This window comes from the organism of the source record quoted next, unplaced genomic scaffold, assembly GCF_019419815.1.
Source record: "Pyrus x bretschneideri cultivar Hongxiangsu unplaced genomic scaffold, Pyrus_bretschneideri_v1 Contig89, whole genome shotgun sequence".
In the NCBI taxonomy this organism is placed as follows: Eukaryota; Viridiplantae; Streptophyta; class Magnoliopsida; order Rosales; family Rosaceae; genus Pyrus; species Pyrus x bretschneideri.
In genome coordinates, this window is record NW_025999830.1 from 683,517 (window position 1) to 702,447 (window position 18,931).

The 18,931-nt window shown below is 38.3% G+C and overlaps 2 protein-coding genes and 1 pseudogene across 2 annotated transcripts; all 3 read right to left on the minus strand.

Moving 5' to 3' along the window:
* Window positions 1-214: 214 nt before the first annotated feature.
* Window positions 215-7,043, minus strand: LOC103928510 (annotated as a pseudogene).
* Window positions 7,044-8,241: 1,198 nt separating this feature from the next.
* LOC108865407 (probable cinnamyl alcohol dehydrogenase) lies at window positions 8,242-9,775 on the minus strand. The gene is made up of 3 exons (XM_048576283.1): window positions 9,701-9,775; window positions 9,223-9,350; window positions 8,242-9,031 (listed from the first exon to the last, which is right to left on the minus strand). Exons 1-3 carry the CDS (start codon window positions 9,773-9,775, stop codon window positions 8,803-8,805), a joined length of 432 nt encoding a protein of 143 aa, XP_048432240.1. The 3' UTR covers window positions 8,242-8,802.
* Window positions 9,776-11,254: 1,479 nt separating this feature from the next.
* Window positions 11,255-14,351, minus strand: LOC103928512 (probable cinnamyl alcohol dehydrogenase 1). Its single transcript, NM_001319806.1, is given in 5 exon segments — window positions 11,255-11,451; window positions 11,896-12,335; window positions 13,519-13,746; window positions 13,940-14,053; window positions 14,263-14,351. Coding segments are annotated over 5 exon segments (1,068 nt in total).
* Window positions 14,352-18,931: the final 4,580 nt, after the last annotated feature.

Consider the following 18,931-nt stretch of genomic DNA (forward strand, 5'->3'; position numbering starts at 1 on the left):
TCCCTACGCATAATTGCACAGCACAGAGGGCATAACAATACATCAGTTACTAGTCTCGACTCGAAACCTAAAATCTAAACTCGTAAGATAATTATACACCTTAAAAATAAGCAACCCTACTGAGAGGGATTCAAGAGACGCTTTTTGCACACATTTTAACAAGGGCGTCCCATAAATAAGAGTGATGCAGAAAGTGAAAAAAGGTGTGCAAATATCATTTCCCAACCGAAAATTTGATTAAACCGCTGCTGGTCGAAGGCGGTGACAGAAGATCGGACTCAGCAAGCGTCACCACTGGGGACACAAATCGTAATGGGGCGTTAATAGCACCCATCAAGCTTCAACAGAGAGATGTACGGCTCGAGTGGGTGGCCAGCAGGCACTGCGTCAATGATGTAATCCAAGGAGTCAGCAGCCTCCTGCATTTTTGTGGTATCTGAGCTGATCAAGTACTCGTCGGCCCCAACATGCTGCAAAGCCTCCTCTCTCTTCTTTTCTGAAGAGCTTATCACAGTCGCATGGTGCCCCATGTCCTTGGGCTATCTTCACTCCCATATGTCCTACACCTCCAAGTCCCAGTATTCCTCCTTTTAATCCACCCACATTCAGGCCCAAGTGCCTCAGCGGGCTGTACACCGTCACCCCCGCGCAAAGCAGCGGAGCCGCCTGTTCTGGCACCATGCCCTCAGGTATGTTCACCGCAAACCTTAACCAAAATAAATAAATAAATACAAATCAGCTAAGATAACAAGGACAGAGATTCAAACTTTGGAATCTCTTTCAAAGGAAGAGAATTACAATCAGACAAAAATTAGTTAACAAGGTAATATTTGTTTAAAGGTGCAGATTCTGGTTAACGGTGTGACGTCAAATATATGGCGAGGGCAAGACAACGGTATTTTAATGGATAACGCTTGCATTACCCTTGAAGACCATCTTTAACTCAGGTTAAAATCTAAACTTTTTAACCTAAAAAATTTAGATTTTAACCCAGAATACAATTTTGATCATTTTTTTTTATTACCGTTAGACAATCTCCAATGGTGACCTAAAACCTAAATTTTCCCTTTTTTCCCCCCCAAATCCACTCCAACCCAAAACCTAAACTAAATCTAAAACCTAAAACCCAAAAGGAAGGCAAATACCAGCCACAATTTAGCTCACAAATTCAAGTGGGACCCACAGATGAGAGTGAAATCTGGGCTGTGAAGCCCACACCCCAAAACCGACTCGCCCAACGCGCTACACGCGCCAGGAACCTTTCCAGCTGAGGCCCACCCACGTGGGGCTGTCCCCCTTGCGTGTCAACATCACTGTAGCCCAACGGCTACTTTTCTTCATCCAACGGCCAGTTTAATTGGACTGTTGGTTAATCCAACGGTTCACGTTCAATTTTTTTTTTATATTTATTGAATCCAACGGCTTAAATCGAATATAATCAAATCTAATGGTAAAAAAAAGATCTAACGGTCCAAATTTAAATCCAACAGCTAAATTAATTAAAAAAAATTATTTAACTTAAAATTCAACCAAAAACTCTATAAATACCTATGTATTTGTTCAAACATCCACACAAAACTCACTTTTCCCCTACAATTCTTCCAATTTTTCTTTCTACCATTTCTTCTCATTTCCAAAATTTTCAAGATGGCAAAAGAGCATGTTAGAGGTCGTAATTGGACCTTTGACGAAGATATTGCTTTATGTTTGGCATGGATTTCGGTTAGCGAAGATGGTGTTGTCGGCACCAATCAAAATAGAAAGGTTTTGTGGGGTAAAATCATTGATAAGTTCCATGAAAACTCCAACGCCGGTCGAAGGGAAGTTGGTGGTGTTTATGATCGGTGGAAGATTATCAACAAAGTGTGCACTTTATGGAAGGAAAGCTTGGAGAGAGCCATGGTTGACATGCCTAGTGGAAGGGGTGCCTCAGAAATTGTGAGTTTATTTGTTGATATTTTAGTTGTCATGTACATAATAGTATTTTGCAACTAATTATTTTTATGTATTTGTTGCATAGGGTGATAAAGCAATGGCAATTTACAAGACAAGAACTACACCAAAAAATCAAGCTTTTAAGTTGCATCATGCTTGGAACATCCTTAAGGATTGTCCGAGGTGGGGAACCGATGCGAACCAACAATGTGGAAGATTATTTCATAGTGAAGCCCCACCCCCAAATGATGTTAATGAATGTGTGAATTTTGCCGACAATGAAGGTGTCGAACAAATGACCCCAACTTCTTCTTTTGCAAGGCCTCCGGGTAGAGATAAGCAAAAGGAAGCAAAGAGAAAAGGGAAGTCCCAAGATCCGACACGTGCCCAATTTGCTAGCGAAATGACAACAATGAATGAAAACCAGTGCCGTCGGCAAGAAGAATTGGCCCAAATGCTTTTGGCCATGAAGGAAGAAGGGGATAGGGAGCAAGAAAGGTATGAAACTAATTTGATAATGGAGGACCTCGACAAATACACTCCAGAGAGGAAGAGATAATTACGTGTGACATCCCACATCGCCCAGGGGAGCGATCCTTAAATGTATATTCCCATCCCTACCTAGCACGAGGCCTTTTGGGAGCTCACTGGCTTCGGGTTCCATGGGAACTCCGAAGTTAAGCGAGTAGCGCACGAGAGCAATCCCATGATGGGTGACCCATCGGGAAGTTCTCGTGTGAGTTCCCAGAAACAAAACCGTGAGGGCGTGGTCGGGGCCCAAAGCGGACAATATCGTGCTACGGTGGTGGAGTGGGCTCGGGAAGTGGTGCGCCTCGGGCCGGGATGTGACAATTTGGTATCAGAGCATTCATACTAACATCCCACATCGCCCAGGGGAGCGATCCTTAAATGTATATTCCCATCCCTATCTAGCACGAGGCCTTTTGGGAGCTCACTGGCTTCGGGTTCCATGGGAACTCCGAAGTTAAGCGAGTAGCGCACGAGAGCAATCCCATGATGGGTGACCCATCGGGAAGTTCTCGTGTGAGTTCCCAGAAACAAAACCGTGAGGGCGTGGTCGGGGCCCAAAGCGGACAATATCGTGCTACGGTGGTGGAGTGGGCTCGGGAAGTGGTGCGCCCCGGGCCGGGATGTGACAATTTGGTATCAGAGCCTAACCCTGGCCGCGTGTGTGCCGACGAGGACGTCGGGCCCCTAAGGGGGTGGATTGTGACATCCCACATCGCCCAGGGGAGCGATCCTTAAATGTATATTCCCATCCCTACCTAGCACGAGGCCTTTTGGGAGCTCACTGGCTTCGGGTTCCATGGGAACTCCGAAGTTAAGCGAGTAGCGCACGAGAGCAATCCCATGATGGGTGACCCATCGGGAAGTTCTCGTGTGAGTTCCCAGAAACAAAACCGTGAGGGCGTGGTCGGGGCCCAAAGCGGACAATATCGTGCTACGGTGGTGGAGTGGGCTCGGGAAGTGGTGCGCCCCGGGCCGGGATGTGACATACGTGGTAAGCAAAATGAAATTTTACGAAGGAATGCCACAAGGAGTATATTTCAAGATGATGATTCATCTCAAGACTATCACCCAAGTCCATCACCAAGTCAAGATGGTGAATATCATTATTAAGTTTATGTAGTCTATGAGTTTTCGATTGTATTAAGTTTATGTAGTTTATTAATTGTTTTTTTTATTTTTTAAGTTTATGTGGTTTATTAAATGTCGTTGGTATTAAGTTTATGTGGTTTATCTTGATTTTCATGTATTGATTTAGTGATTTTTCAAAATTTATCGGAATTTAATTATTTTTAGGTTAAAGTGTTCATAAAATTAATTTAGGATAGTCTATATAAATTTTTTTTTTGAAAAAAGTTAATTTAAAAAAAAAAAAAGCCTTAATTCATTCTTTGATAATCTGGGGCTAAAATTTTAAGCCAAAAGGGTTGGAGTAGAAAAGCTGTTTCTGAGCTAAAACCTAAATTTTCTAGGCTAAATATTTTTAGGTTTTAGGTCACCATTGGAGATGGTCTTAGATTTGTTTATATTAGATCTCAATCGTTAAATTCAATAAATTTACAAATATAAAAAAAAATATATATTTGAATCTACACAGTGGGATGAACCAATAATCCAATGATCCAGTACCGTCGGATGTAAGAAAAACCCGTTTGGCTCATAATGGTAGCATGCACCTCCACGTGCATGGGCCTTGCGCTGTAAGGCTATCTCTAACTGAGGGCTGAGCCCTCTGGCCTTCCAAGATATTAATATTTTAATGAACAGTACATGACTATATTTGCTTCCGTCTCCAACCGAGGGCCAAAGGACCATAAAGCCAAACATAATTTATTATTTAAAACTACAATTTAAATTCAAATCTAACGGCTAAGTAACGTCAGCTAGCCGTTGGATTTGAATATATATATATTTTTTTTGCTATAAATAGGGTGGATATTGGGCTATATTAACACAACTTTGAATTCAATCTATTTCAATTCAAGTTTGCAATGAATTCCAATTCTGGATCCTTTTCGGATTCCAACTGGGGGTCTTCATCTAATTCCAAATTGGAAGCAACATGGGCGCAAATGAGATGAGAAGATGAAGAGTCTGATGAAGAAGTTCAAGTAAGGCGCAACAAACAAAACAAAGCAGCAACCATGGCTGCGGCCATGTTTGTCAGCCAACTGAGGAACAACCTCAATGGGGTGGCTCTATTGTTGGTCGCTCTTACGAACCACGAAATAGAGCGATGACGCATGCTAATTTGATAAACAACTACTTCAACCCCAACTCGGTGTACACAAAAGAGGATTTCAGACGTCGCTTCCGGATGAGGTGTCTTGTCTTTGAGTGTTTACCTTGTGATGTCCAGCAGGTCAATCCATACTTTCGATAAAAGTGGGACAGAGTAGGCCGCCCTAGTTTCTCACCTCATTAGAAGGTTACTGTTGGACTCCGAATGATGGCTTATGGCTCCCCAGCTGATTTGATGGATGAAACCCATGATATGTTTGAGTCTACATGCCTTCATACTCTTGAACAATTCTGTGACACAATTGTTCAGGTTTACAAAGACGAGTACCTCCGCGAGCCAAATCAAGAAGATCTGAATCGGCTTCTTTGCAAAGCTGAAGACCGTAGGTTTCCAAGCATGATAGGGTCATTAGATTGCATGCATTGGGATTGGAAGAACTGTCCCACCGGATGACAAAAAGGCTTTAGTGGAAGGTTGAGAAAGCCAACTGTTGTGTTAGAGGCGGTTGCCTCATATGACACATGGATCTAGCATGCTTTCTTTGGAGTCCTTGGATCCCAAAATGACGTTACAGTTCTTGGGCGTTCACCCTTCTTCAATAACTTGACGGAAGGTAAAACACCTTAACTTAACTACTACATCAACAGCTGTCAATATAATATGGGGTATTATTTGGCAGATGACATCTACCCAAAGTGGGTGACACTTGTCCAAGCAATTCCAAACCCTAGGAATGATGCAGAAAAATTGTTTACCTTACACCAAAAGGCATACCGAAAAGATGTTGAGAGAGCTTTCGGTATTCTACAAGCATGGTGGAAGATCATCAGTGAATCGGTAAGAGGGTGGAGTTGAGAAAATTTGGATTCCATCATAATGTCTTGCATCATATTACACAATATGATAGTGGAGGATGAGCGAGATGGGTATACTGATGGAGAGTCCGATGACGACCAAGAAGATCCAAATAGGTCAAGAAAGGCTTGTGCAAAACTATATGATGGGTCTAATTTGCCTTTCAATCCAAGAACTGGTAATTTCTCTATAAATGAGTACACGAGGCACTCTAGAATGATACGTTCTCATGCCACAAATAAGTACCTACAACAGGATCTTGTTGCACATCTTTGGGCCAAAAGAAGTATGGAGTAGGCGTTTAAGTTTTATGTTGTTAAATGTTTTTAAAAATGTTGTTTAAGTTTCATGTTGTTAAATGTTTTTTTTATGTTGGTTAATGTTATTTAATGTTGTTTCATATTGTTTAATGTTGTTTCATGTTACTTAATTTATTTTAATGTTGTATAATGGCTTAGGAAGTTATAGGAAAAAAATATAATTTAAAAAAAAATATGAAACAAATTTTGTGAAATAGAAGTTATAGGAAAAAATGGAATTTAAAAAAAAATATGAAACAAATTTTGTAAAATAAAAGTTTTAGGAAAAAAATAGAATTTAAAAAAAAATATATGAAAAATAGAAGTTATAGGAAAAATTTTGTAAATAAAAAATAATAATAAAACTATAACAAAAAAAAAAAATTCAAATGCAACGGCTAGCTGACGTCAGCTAGCCGTTGCATTTGAAGCTTAAGCATTCTTGTCGGTTATAACTGACATGATTAATGTTTTTATTGGCTAGCCCCTGGCTGGCATGCAGCCCTTTGGCACTTTCAGATTCCGTGGGGCCCTCTCAGATAGGGGTGGGTTCAAAAAATCGAAAACCGAAAAAAACCGAAAACTGAACCGGACAGAGGCCGAAAAAAACCAAACCCAAAAAAAAAACCAAACCGAAACTATCAAACTGAACCGAACCGAATCTGACCAATTCAGTTTCGGTTTTTGAGGTTCGGAAACTGAACCAAACCGATATATATATATTTTAATATTTATAAATAGTTTAGTCATACAATCATAACAAAACAAAACCTGTTACCAAGTTGGTTTCAGCAAAACTTTTCAAGCTGGAGTGCATGGGTTCGAACCCTCATGCCTTCAGGATGTCGGAGAATTTTTTTATTTGATATGAGAAATCAACAAAACCCTTTAACCCTAGCCATTAGTTGTAGAAGCCTCACCTTTTCAATTTTTCGTTCCTTTATCCCTCTCCTCTGTACTCTGGACGACTGGACCCTCTCCTTCCCACTCCCAGCTCCGTCGCTCTTCGTTTTGTTCCTTCCCATTCCCAGCGACCTGCGACCCGTCTCACATCTCGTCGATTTGCAAGTGTCGCCGACTCGCCGTCTCACTCTCAGTGTCTCACCCCCGTGACCCGCAACTTCCTCTCGCCTTTTCGAGTCTCCACCCATAACTTCCTTCCTTTGCAAGGTAATTTCTCTCATGTTCTATAGATTTTGTTTTTAATTTCATTGGGTTTTGCATATTTTATTTTCAATTTCATGGGTTTTGTAATTTCATGGGTTTTGCGATTTGTTTTGGGTATGCTATTTCTGAACACTATTAGTTGAAGCTAATTTTGGGGTTCTGAAGTAGGTAAGTAGAGAACATGTCAATATTTAAGTCCATTTGTTGAATTTGCATGCTAAATTGGAGTTGGGAACTTTACTTACTTGTTACCCAGTTGGATTTTTGAGCTACTTTTGTAGTTTCTTCGTCTTAATTTGCGAACAATTTGATCATGTTTGACTTATCATTTTGTTTTTGGGTAATCTATCAAGCTGATAATATTTTTACCCCATCAATTCGAAAAGTTTTTGATAGATCCTTTGGTATTGGTGGAGAAATCTGTAGTTATATCAGTCAATCCGATTGTCGGTAATTCTGGTGGATGCTTGATTTTAGTGCTGCTGGTGCTGGATACTTAGTCCCTTGATAATATTCTTCAGTGCATGTATCTAAATTTGTCGGTACACGTTTTTGATTATTTTTTATTTATAAATTTGTGAGTGTACTAAAGAGATCAAATGTATTATTTACCTCTTCAAGTTTGATAGTTCTGATATATATGTGTATATATTTTGATGCTCTTCTAGCTTTCCTTGGTTAAAATGAAGATCAATTATTGATGCTTTCCAATTTCTGTATGTGCTAAGTCACATTATGTTGATTGCTCTGTTGAGTCAACAAATAGAGCAACGCTGTGGAACTTAGCTCAAGTCAGCTATAAATTTTGTTAAAATCCTAATGAAACATATAGAGCACGGCAATGAAATATACGGAGCAACATGATTCGGATTCAGGACTACCTTTATTTTCATTATGTTAGAATGCTTATGTTATAATTGTGTTGGAGATGTTAAAATTCTAGATTTCAATTTTGTTTTCATTTTTCCAAAAAAAAAAAAAAAAAAAAAAAAAGAAACCAAATTGGGCCGAAACTGAACCGGAAAAAACCGAACTGAAAAAAACCAAACAAAAAAAAACCGAAAAAAATTGAACCAAACCGAACCGTTTCAAACCGAACCCAGCCCTACTCTCAGATTCCAAGAGCCCTCTGGCCTAGCCCTTGGTTGGAGACAGTTTTTGGGCTATTTTCAGCCCTCTAAACCCTTCGGTTGGTGATGGCCTAAGTGCCTCATGCATTGGTGGCATGGGGCGCGTTTGCGCTATGTGTGTGTTTGTGTAGGGCATGTCCACGCACACAAGTGAGCCAGGCCGACTAATCTAGTGTTGAATCTTGGCCTGAATTTTCTCCAAAATTGAGTTTTGGGTTAAAACTCATTTTTGGCCTAAGACTTGAAGCAATTTGAGTTGAGTTTGAAACCTAAAATTTGAGTTTTATCCAACGGTTGGAGTAGGTCAGAATAGGCTCATTTGTCCACTTAGTTATAATGAATCTCTAAAAAATAATAATAAGAATAATAATAAAAAAGAAAAAAAGAATCAGGTATGAGTAGTAATCTAAATGAATGAAATAAATCAATGGTTCATCATGAATATATTTCTTAGCACCTACACCTTTGATTTATTTGATATGTTGAATGATTAAAAGATATTAGATTTGAATGATTTTTCCTAGGGATGATCTTCAAATGAAGATTAAGAGATTAAACGATTATGATTATAAATTTTTACAATGAATATACGTTATTTGTAAGTGAGGATAAACTGATCCCATAAAATTAAGGGAGAACGCATGTATTACCTTTGGTCAACCACCATGGCACCGGAAAAGCCGCCTTGGATAGGTTTGCCATAGGTGTAAACGTCAGCGTACGTCCAGATTTTCTTGTTGCAGTATTGCTCATTATCTGTGTTGCAAGGGTTGCAGTTTCTGCAGCAACCAACGAGACCAACTCCTACCACATCTCCTACTCTGAACTTGGTCACATCTGATCCAGCCTCCACCACCTTACCAACCACTTCATGCCTGTTCACGAGCAACACATATTATAATTACTAAAATCATCAGTCGCACGTGTAGGCGAGCTGATTTTGACCATTCTTCATGCATGATTGTGGACCTCACAAAATAGGAATGGCCAGAATCGATCGTGTGGGGCTGATTTTAGCATTTCTCATGATAGAAACATGTAGAAAAGGAAGAATGATTTATCATACCCAGGAACCGGGGGATAGTGTGACATGCCAAGTTGATTTTTTGCCTGGTGTGTATCAGTGTGGCAAACCCCACAGAATAGGACTTTGATGTAAACATCTTCTGGGACCTTATTTATACTAGAAAAACCCTAAAAGGTATGGGAGAAACTCTCCTAAAACAAAACAAACTCCTAAACAATTAATGACACAAACTAGGAAAGAATCCTTCTTGGCTTGGGAAACACGTCATCTATCTTGGACGCTAGTTTTGGGGTCGATTTATCTTCTGGAAAATTCTATAAAAATACAGAAAACGTAGCTTTATCTCTTATATTTCCAAGCATATATCGCACACCACTAGGAAAAATCGGAAAGTCTTCAAATCTTCATTCTCCCATTCTCCTACAGCTGTGCAATTTTGACGGGAAAACAACTTCTGTGGGATTGATTTGTGAAACTGGAATGAATGGCTTAATGGAAAATTATGAAATTTGGACACAATGATCTTCAACCTCTGAGCTTTCTTTTTCAATTGGCCTTGCATCAAAACTCCTCCGGAAAGTCGAATTATCATTAAAAACGTCCTAAGTGCGCAGATTGGCTGAAACTGAGAAAAGGAAAGTAATAAGGCTCTTTTAAGACCAATTCCTTAACAAAACTTGGGGATAATTAGTATGAAAATATGGTAAATAATGCACCTATCATATGTCGTACAGAAAGGAAGGGACATAAGGTTTTATTACCTAAGAGTGCAGGTCAAGGGTGAGAGAATGCCAGATGCGTCTCTTGCAGCCCATGCTGTGGTTGTTCTCTCTACTTCTAGGTTGCGCATTTGAATTTGTTTGAGAGAGAGAGAGAGAGAGAGAGAGAGAGAGAGAGGATGGGTTGGTGAGTCTTTGAGAGAAGAGAGGCCAAGTTTTTGGGTATTAAAAGAAGTACAAAGTAGGGTATTAAATAGAGATGGAAAGCCAAAGTTCGGTTAAGAAGATGGACACCTATGCTTGTCTACTGAAATGATGAGAAGAAAAGTTGGTTTTCTTTGGTATGGGGACATTTTTGAGGTCTATAATTTTGACACGTGCATTGCATTCTCCACGCTTTCATCCCACTGGCAAATAGAAATAGTAACACCTAGATTTTGGTACAATTTTTCAAACAAAACCAAATATGAAATTTTTTTTTTTGGTCAAATTATGAAATTGAATAAATGGTGAACCATGTTATTAAATTATACACTCAAATTTTGATGACGTTAATTGAAAGGTTGAAAGATTCTTGATTTGTTCAATTTTTTACAAAGTTAATATTCATAAGGTGAACTGTAAAAGAAGATCATAGTTATGTTCATATGCAATATTGCACAATTAGAGGAGGAATTGAGATGGTAGAACGAGAAGGTCCGACTGAGAATGTTTGTAGCATCACCCATGAATATGTCAACACCAACAAAAGTAAAAAAGAAGAATCGAGGAAAAATAGTGACACTTCAACACAAATGAAAAGCCCGACTTCAATACTTTCCAGCCATATCGTTCATAAAATCCACGTTTTTGGAACCATCAACTCACAGGCTATTAGTTCTTGCTTTGAGGAGGGGCCCTTGGCACATGTATCATGCTTCTCTGATGCGATCTCATGCCCCCTTCCGCGGGCGGCACCGTTGGATTTCTTCCACTATCTTTTGGAAGCTTGCCCAAATCGAGTGTTTCTTTTGGATTCAACCAGTATGACAGTTATACACCGTCGGTAACTTCTTGTTATAAATAATTCAGGCCTCGAGCGAGTACGCTCAAATTTAAATGGAATTTTTCGCAGAGTAATTTTTACAATGGCATATAGCTCAAATAATCCATGTGATGAATTAGTGGGTAGTTGGTCTACAAATAATATCCTTACCATCTAATTCTGCTGCAATTTCATATCACATGACGTGGCAGGTGAGGTGGATAATCACCAATGTAGAATGGCTAGTAGAGACATTCATGGAGCAACTTGACAAGCGTAAATCAAAGAAAATTCCGTCTTACATGAACGTGTTTCTTCATTTTATTGATCAAAGATTGCTACCGGCCACATCGACGACGAACCTGTACCTAACGTCGTTTTTCTCCAACCTCTCGAAAGCTGTGTTTATGTAGTCCATCTTAACCACTTCGATCATGGTTGTCAATCCTCTCTCTTTGCAGAACTGAAGCACCTCCTCTGTTTCCTTCATGCTCCCAACAAAGCTCCCTGTGATCGTCTTCCTCCCTACGCATAATTGCGAAGCAGAGAAAGTAAAACAATAGGTCAGTTACTAGTCTTAGAAACCTTAAGCAGTTAGGGAATAATATAACAATATACATACATACATACATACATATATATACATACATATACATATATATATATATATATGAGTTCTTCATGTTTATCGCTTAGATTCTAAGTTTACCACTTCTGAGTTCTAAAAGACCAAAAATCTCGACTTCAAAGCTAAATCTAAGCTCGTAAGATAATTCTACACCGTAAAAATAAGCAGCTCTCCTGAGAAAGGGATTAAAAAGAGAGACAATTTTTGCACACATTTTAACAAGGGTCATAAATAAGAGTGTTGCAGCAAGTGAAAAAAAAAGGTGTGCAAATATCATTTTCTGATCGAAAATTTGATTAAACCGCTGCCGGTTGAAGGCGGTGACAGAAGATCGGACTCACCAAGCATGACCATTGGGGAAAGAAATTCTAATGGGGTGTTAATAGCACCCATCAAGATCAATTTGCCATCAAGCTTCAACAAAGAGAGGTACGGCTCGAGTGGGTGGCCGACGGGCACTGTGTCAATGATGTAATCCAAGGAGTCAGCAGCCTCCTGCATTTTTGTGGCATCTGAGCTGATCAAGTACTCGTCGGCCCCAATATGCTCCAAAGCCTCCTCTCTCTTCCTTTCTGAAGAGCTTATCACAGTCACATGGTGCCCCATGGCTTTGGCTATCTTCACTCCCATGTGTCCTACACCTCCAAGTCCAAGTATTCCTCCTTTTAACCCACCCACATTCAGGCCAAAGTGCCTCAGCGGGCTGTACACCGTCACCCCCGCGCAAAGCAGCGGTGCCGCCTGTTCTGGCACCATGCCCTCCGGTACCTTGACGACAAACCTTAACAAAAAATATATAAATAAATAAATAAAATTAGCTAGGATAACAAGGACAATTTAGGTTTTAACCAAAAAATAGTTTTTTTTCTCTAATTCTTCTGGCCTAAATTTTTTAGCTTGAGATTATTAAAAAATAAATTTAGGCTAATTTTTTCTGTTTTTTACTGCTTGCTAGTGAGGCCCACACCATTTTATGGGCTAAATCCTGGGAGGAATTTGGCTTTTAACTTTTAGCCCACACATTTAGCATGAGTTGGGTTCATTTTTGGGGGGGGGGGGGGGGGGGGGAATAAAACCTAAAAAATAGCATTTAGTCCAATGTTGGATTTGGTCTTAAGACTGTATCTAACCCTTGGATCAAAACTTAAAATTTTTACTCTAAATTTTTAGCCAGAAATTATTAAAGAATGAATTTAGGTAAATATTTTTTTAAAGTAACTTTTTAAAAAATGTAGAATATCATAATTTAATTGTATGAACATTTTAACTTAAAAAATATTTAGATTATGATAAATAGATATTTATAGATTTTTTGGGTGAATTTTGATTTATGGGCTCATAATGGTGCCCGACACACCCACGTGTGTGGGCCCCTGTGTTGTTAGTACCTCACGCATTGGTGGTGTTGGGCGCGTTTGCGCTATGCATGTATGTTTGTGTTGGGCGCGTCCATGTGCACAGTTGGGCTAACGTACTAACCTAGTGTTAAATCTAGACAGAATTTGCCCCAAAATTGAGTTTTCGGTTAAAACTCATTTTTGGCCCAAGGGTTGCAGCAATTTAGGGTGAGTTTAAAACCTAAATTTGATTTTTACTCCAAGAATTGGAGTAGGTTTAAGGATAAGCTCATTTCTCCACTTAGTTATAACAATTTTACCATAAATTTTCATAATCGAGACTGTTCGATCTTCTAATCTTCATTTGAAAATCATATCTACTAAAATAATCATTTGAATTAGATCAGTTATTCATTTAAATGAATGAAATAAATCAACGGTCCATCATGAATACGCTACTTTGTAGCTACACTGTTTGATTTATTTAATTATTAAATGACTAAACGATAAATTTCTACGATGAATATACGTTATTTGTATGTGAGAGAATAAGCTCATCCCATAAAATGAAGGGAGACTGCAAATATTATCCTATTTTTATTAGGCATATTATGCTTTGGTCCTTACTTTTGGTCAACCACCATGGCACCGGAAAAGCCGCCTTGGGTGGGTTTGCCATCGGTGTAAACGTCAGCGTATGTCCAGATTTTCTTGTTGCAGTATTGCTCATTGTCTGTGTTGCAAGGGTTGCAGTTTCTGCAGCAACCAACAACGAGGCCAACTCCTACCACATCTCCTACTCTGAACTTGGTCACATCCGATCCAGCCTCCACCACCTTACCAACCACTTCATGCCTGTTCATGAGCAACACACATTATAATTAATAAAATCATAAGCTGCACGTGTACGCAAGCTGATTCTGACCATTCTTCATATGCGTGAATGTAGACCTCACAAAACAGGAACGGCCAGAACCAGGTGTGAGCGTCTGGTTTTAGCACTTCGCGTGATAGAAACATAAAGAAAAGGAAGAATGATTTATCATACCCAGGAACCAGGGGATAGTGTGACATGCCAAGTTGATTTTTTGCCTGGTGCGTATCAGTGTGGCAAACTCCACAGAATAGGACTTTGATGTAAACATCTTCTGGGCCTGTGTTTCTGCATATGGTTTTAATAAAAAAGATTCAGCTACCACATAAAATAGATCACTACTCCTCACTATCTTTATTTACCAAATTTAGTAGATAAACGAACATGTCGTACTACTTCAGTTTCAAATACGAGAGAGAACTAAGAAAATCATTTAGTAAACAAATTTAGCGAATCTGTATGTCATACAGAAAGGGAGGGACATAAGATTTTATTACCTAATAGTGTAGGTATAGGGTGAGAGAATGCCAGATGCGTCTCTTGCAGCCCATCCTGTGGTTGTTCTCTCCACTTCTGGGTTGCCCATTTGAATTTGTTTTGGAGAGAGAGAGAGAGAGAGAGAGAGAGAGAGAGAGTATTTTAACTCTGGTGTGAGTCTTTGAGAGAAGAGAGGCCAAGTTTTTGGGTATTAGAAGGAGAAAAGTAAGGTATTAAATAGAGAAGGAAAGCCAAAGTTAGGTTAAGAAGTTGGACACCTATGGTTTGTCTACTGAAATTAAGAGAAGAAAAAATTGGTTTCTTTGACATCGGGACATTTTTGTGGTCTATACTTTTGACACGTGCATTTCATCCTCATCGTTTTCATCCAACCGGGCAAGTAGAAATAGTACCATTTAGATTTTGGTTCAATTCTCCAAACAAAACCCAATATGAAATTGTCTCTTGTTTTTGGTCAAAATATGAAATTGAATAAATGGTGAACCATGTTATTAAATTATACGTTCAAATTTTGATAACGTTAACTGAAAAGTTGTAAGATTCTTGATTTGGTCGATTTTTAACAAAGTTGATCTTCATAAGATGAACTATAAAAGAAGATCATAGTTCTGATCATGTGCAACATTGCATAATTAGAGGTGGAACTGAGATTGCAGAACGAGAAGGTTCGACTAAGAATGTTCGTAGCATCACCCATGAATACACCAACACCAACAAAAGTTAAAAAAAAAAAAAAAAAAAAAAAAACGAGAAGAAACGAGGAAAAATAGTGACACTTGACACAAATGAAAAGCTGGACTTCAATATTTTCCCGCCATATCATAAAATCCACGTTTTTGGAACGATCAACTCACGGGCTATTAGTTCTTGCTTTTAGGAGGGGCCTTTGGCACATGTACCATGCTTCTCTGATGCGATCTCATGCTCCCTTCCGCGGGAGGCACTGTTGAATTTCTTTCACTATCTTTTGGAAGCTTGCCCACCTTGAGTGTTTCTTTTGGATTCAACCAGTATGGCAGTAGTACACCATATCACATGACGTGGCAGGTGAGGTGAATAATCACTAATGTAGAACAGCTAGCAGACTTCAATCAACAACATGACTAGCCTCCAGTGTGTACAATTGATATGAAATTTTTTAAGTAACATGATAATTTTTTGTTCGGAATTCAGACCCATATGCGCAAGACAGAGAGAGAATGGATAGATTTAGACTTTAGAAACGTATTATTTTGATAGTTTTAGTTAAAATTAGAATTAAATTGCCCAACAGAAAAATAAGTCAATGGCGTGGAAGTATATGCGCAAGACAGAGAGAGAATGGATAGATTTAGACTTTAGAAACGTATAATCCCATCTCACTGGTGTCCACCAATTATCCCATCTCACTGGTGTCCACCAATTAATCCTCCACAAGTTGCCAAAGCTAAGAAAAAAGGTAAAATTCCACAGAAGGAGGCCCCTGACGTACATATTGTGCTCTCTGTTACAGGTGGCCAATACAGTCAAAAGACTTGAGGGGTTTCACCGTTTCAGAAAAGCAATTGTGCTCTCTGTTACAGGTGGCCAATACAGTCAAGAGAGGAAGGGGTGGTGTGGAAAGACTTGAGGGGTTTCACCGTTTCAGAAAAGCAACCATCTTGGGAGGACCATTGGCAAACGGGGCATGTCTTAATATTTTAGACTCACACAATTATCTTATTTTCTCACTCATGTCATATTTACATCTATTATAAAAAGTTAAAAAAAATTAAAATGTTATTTCTTCATCCACTATTATTTTTAAAATAATCCTTATATATAAAATTATAAACTTGTCTCTTAAAAAAAGAATGGGTAAAGTACAAAAAATTATCTCAACTATTAGTGTCACGATACTTTCATACATTATCTTTTAAAATTGACAATGTCATACCTCATCTTTAGAATTTGGTCCAATGTTATACTTTTCGTTACTTGACCGTTTACTTTTCAGTTAAATGCTGACGTGGCTTGATTCAGAGTTCACTTTCTATTAAAAAAATCATTAAAATATTATTAAAAACTAAAAAAAAATTATTTAATATTTTTAAATATTAAAATAATAAAAAAAGTATTTAAAAAAGAAAAAAACCCTCATTTCGTCCGTCCCCTCCCCCTCCCCCCCTCCTTTCTCTTCTCCCCATCTTCATCTTCCTCCCCCACCTACAAACCCCAAAAAAGTAAAAAATAAAAATAAATAAATAAAAAATTCCAATTTGTCTTCCCCCACACCCACACTCAGTTTCCCCCCTCCCCACCCCCTCTTCTCCCTCCTGCAAACCCTTAAAAAAAAATATTAATAATATTATTTAATAATATTAAATAATGTTTTTTACTTTTTAATAATATTTTAATGATTTTTAATAGAAAGTGGGCCCCGAATCAAGCCGCGCCAGCATTTACCTGAAAAGTTAACTGCCAAGTAACGGAAGGTATAACATTGGACCAAATTCTAAAGATGAGGTGTGACATTGTCAATTTTAAAAGATGAGGTATGAAAGTGTCGTGACACCAATAGTTGAGGTAGTTTTTTGTACTTTAACCAAAAAGAATATAAGTCACTTAATGCTACGGTCTAGTGGTATTCCTATTAACTTGTAAGTGAGAGGTCTTAGGTTCGATTCTTGCTAAAGGTGACTTTGAACCACATTATTACTAGCCATTGTGAGGTTTGTTAAACAAAAAAAAAAAAAGAATATAAACAACTAATAGATAAAAAAAAAGAAGAAATTGTCTAACAGAGGGTGTGTCACGCCCGGACCCCGAAATATTTATTTTAGGGGATTACTTTTGTAATAGGCCCAAATTAAGATCATAGTCAATTTATTTTCTTAAATATCAAAACATATCTTTAAAATAACAATTGAATTTCACTAACATTAGTCATCATTCTTCAAATAATTTCCTTCCTCCCAAGTGTAAATCATAAACATTATTCATTTATCAAAACCTACAATTTCACTTCCAATTTAGAACCATTTTCTTCCCTTAGGTCAAAATTCCATCTAAATATTAATTCTCGATCATATAATCTCATTTATTTTATAGCTGTATCTAATGTCTCGTTAGACTGCCTACATACCTTAAACAGGGATCAAGCCATTCGTAGTTTACAATTCCAAAATTCAAACCAAACCCAAATATATTCATTTAATCCAACATACACCACAATCGTATTAACATTCAATCCACATCAATGAGATCTCAAAAGCATAATTAGAATAACGAAAATTTGAATAAAAACACAATGTTGGCTCCCCGGCCGTGCACTGACGCAGGTGGCGGTTGGCTGCCCCAGCTCACTGAAAAATTCCATTATTTCTAAAAATTCTCAAAAATTACAAAAAGGAAGATATCAAAGAGTCAAGCAAAATTTATACCTGCGGCCCAGTCCAATTTGGCTTGGAAAGGCTCCAATTTGCCTCGAACCTGTCGGAAAACCCCATAAATGGGTGGCCTCAAAACCTCACCTCCGGTGCTCCGCCGCCCCTACCATTGTTTGGGCTTTGTTCTAGACCTCAAGTGAAGTCTAATGGTGGTGGAGATGGATGTATTTTGATTTTGATTTAGTTGATTCGAACCCACACCCGCTGCACCCCATCGTGCAGTTATTCCTGATTTAAAGTCCAAATCCTTATATTTTTGGGATGTAACAGGAAGAGGGAAGGTCGTGGAGGGGTTCCTAAGTAGTTGTTTGATGTAATTCACCAGAAAAAAGGGTGAAAACCCGTCGGAAATAGGTATGGACGCCGATTGAGTCGGGTCACCACGACCCGGGTCCCAATCCTTCGTTTCTCTTTTCTCTCCTTTCTCCTCCTGGTTCTCTCTCCCCAATGGTCACCCCCCCCACCCCCCCCAAAACAAAAAAAAAAACAAATTCCTTCCCCCCTTTTTCCTCATTTCTATTTTCTTCTTTTAATCACAACCATCCATCATTTATTTTTCTCTTCAATCACAGCTGCACATGTGGCACAACTCATGACTCTAGATTTCTGGAGCCTTCTAAATATAAATAAAATTACCAAAATATCCCTGACTTTAAATGTTAATAACTTCTTCGTCATAACTCTGTTTCACGAACGGTTTGTGCCTACGCGTTTGTGAGGTCGAGCTCTATTCAAAAATATAAATTGTGACCTTGAATAGTCTATTGATTTTAGATAATTAATTTCCAAACTTCAAACTTCTTAACTAGTTTAATTTAAAAACTAAACTCAAATGAATTAATATAAATTCTCAATTCTTTTCACATATTCATAATTATGAATATCCAATTCATATATTAATTATGAATATCCAATTCATATATTTAAATTTTCTAGGGTATTACAGGGTGAGAGTTATCACACCCAAACTAAGTTCATTCTTGTTGCTTTCTTTGAATGAAAGGAGATGGGATGATGCGTTAGGATTTAAAAGAGACAAATCGTCTAAACAGATTGTGAGATTTATCATGCCCAAACTTGTTAGTCATTTTATAAATGGACAAACTTGTGATTAAAAAAATTCAGTACAAGGTAGGTAGGAAAATAACATATTGGGGTGGGAATAACAACACTCATATTTTAATGTAATACCCATTGTCATCCATAAGATATCAGTTCAGAACTTTATAGATCTATTTCAATTATAAAAATTATTATCTGA

Excerpts from the sequence above, each read along its gene's own strand:
- LOC108865407 (XM_048576283.1), bottom strand. The coding sequence starts at position 9,775 with ATGATAATTCGACTTTCCGGAGGAGTTTTGATGCAAGGCCAATTGAAA. Across the intron at positions 9,351-9,700 it reads CTCAGAGGTTGAAGATCATT|GGTTTTTCTAGTATAAATAA; the intron begins GTGTCCAAATTT and ends CATACCTTTTAG. Across the intron at positions 9,032-9,222 it reads CACTATCCCCCGGTTCCTGG|GCATGAAGTGGTTGGTAAGG; the intron begins GTATGATAAATC and ends GCTCGTGAACAG.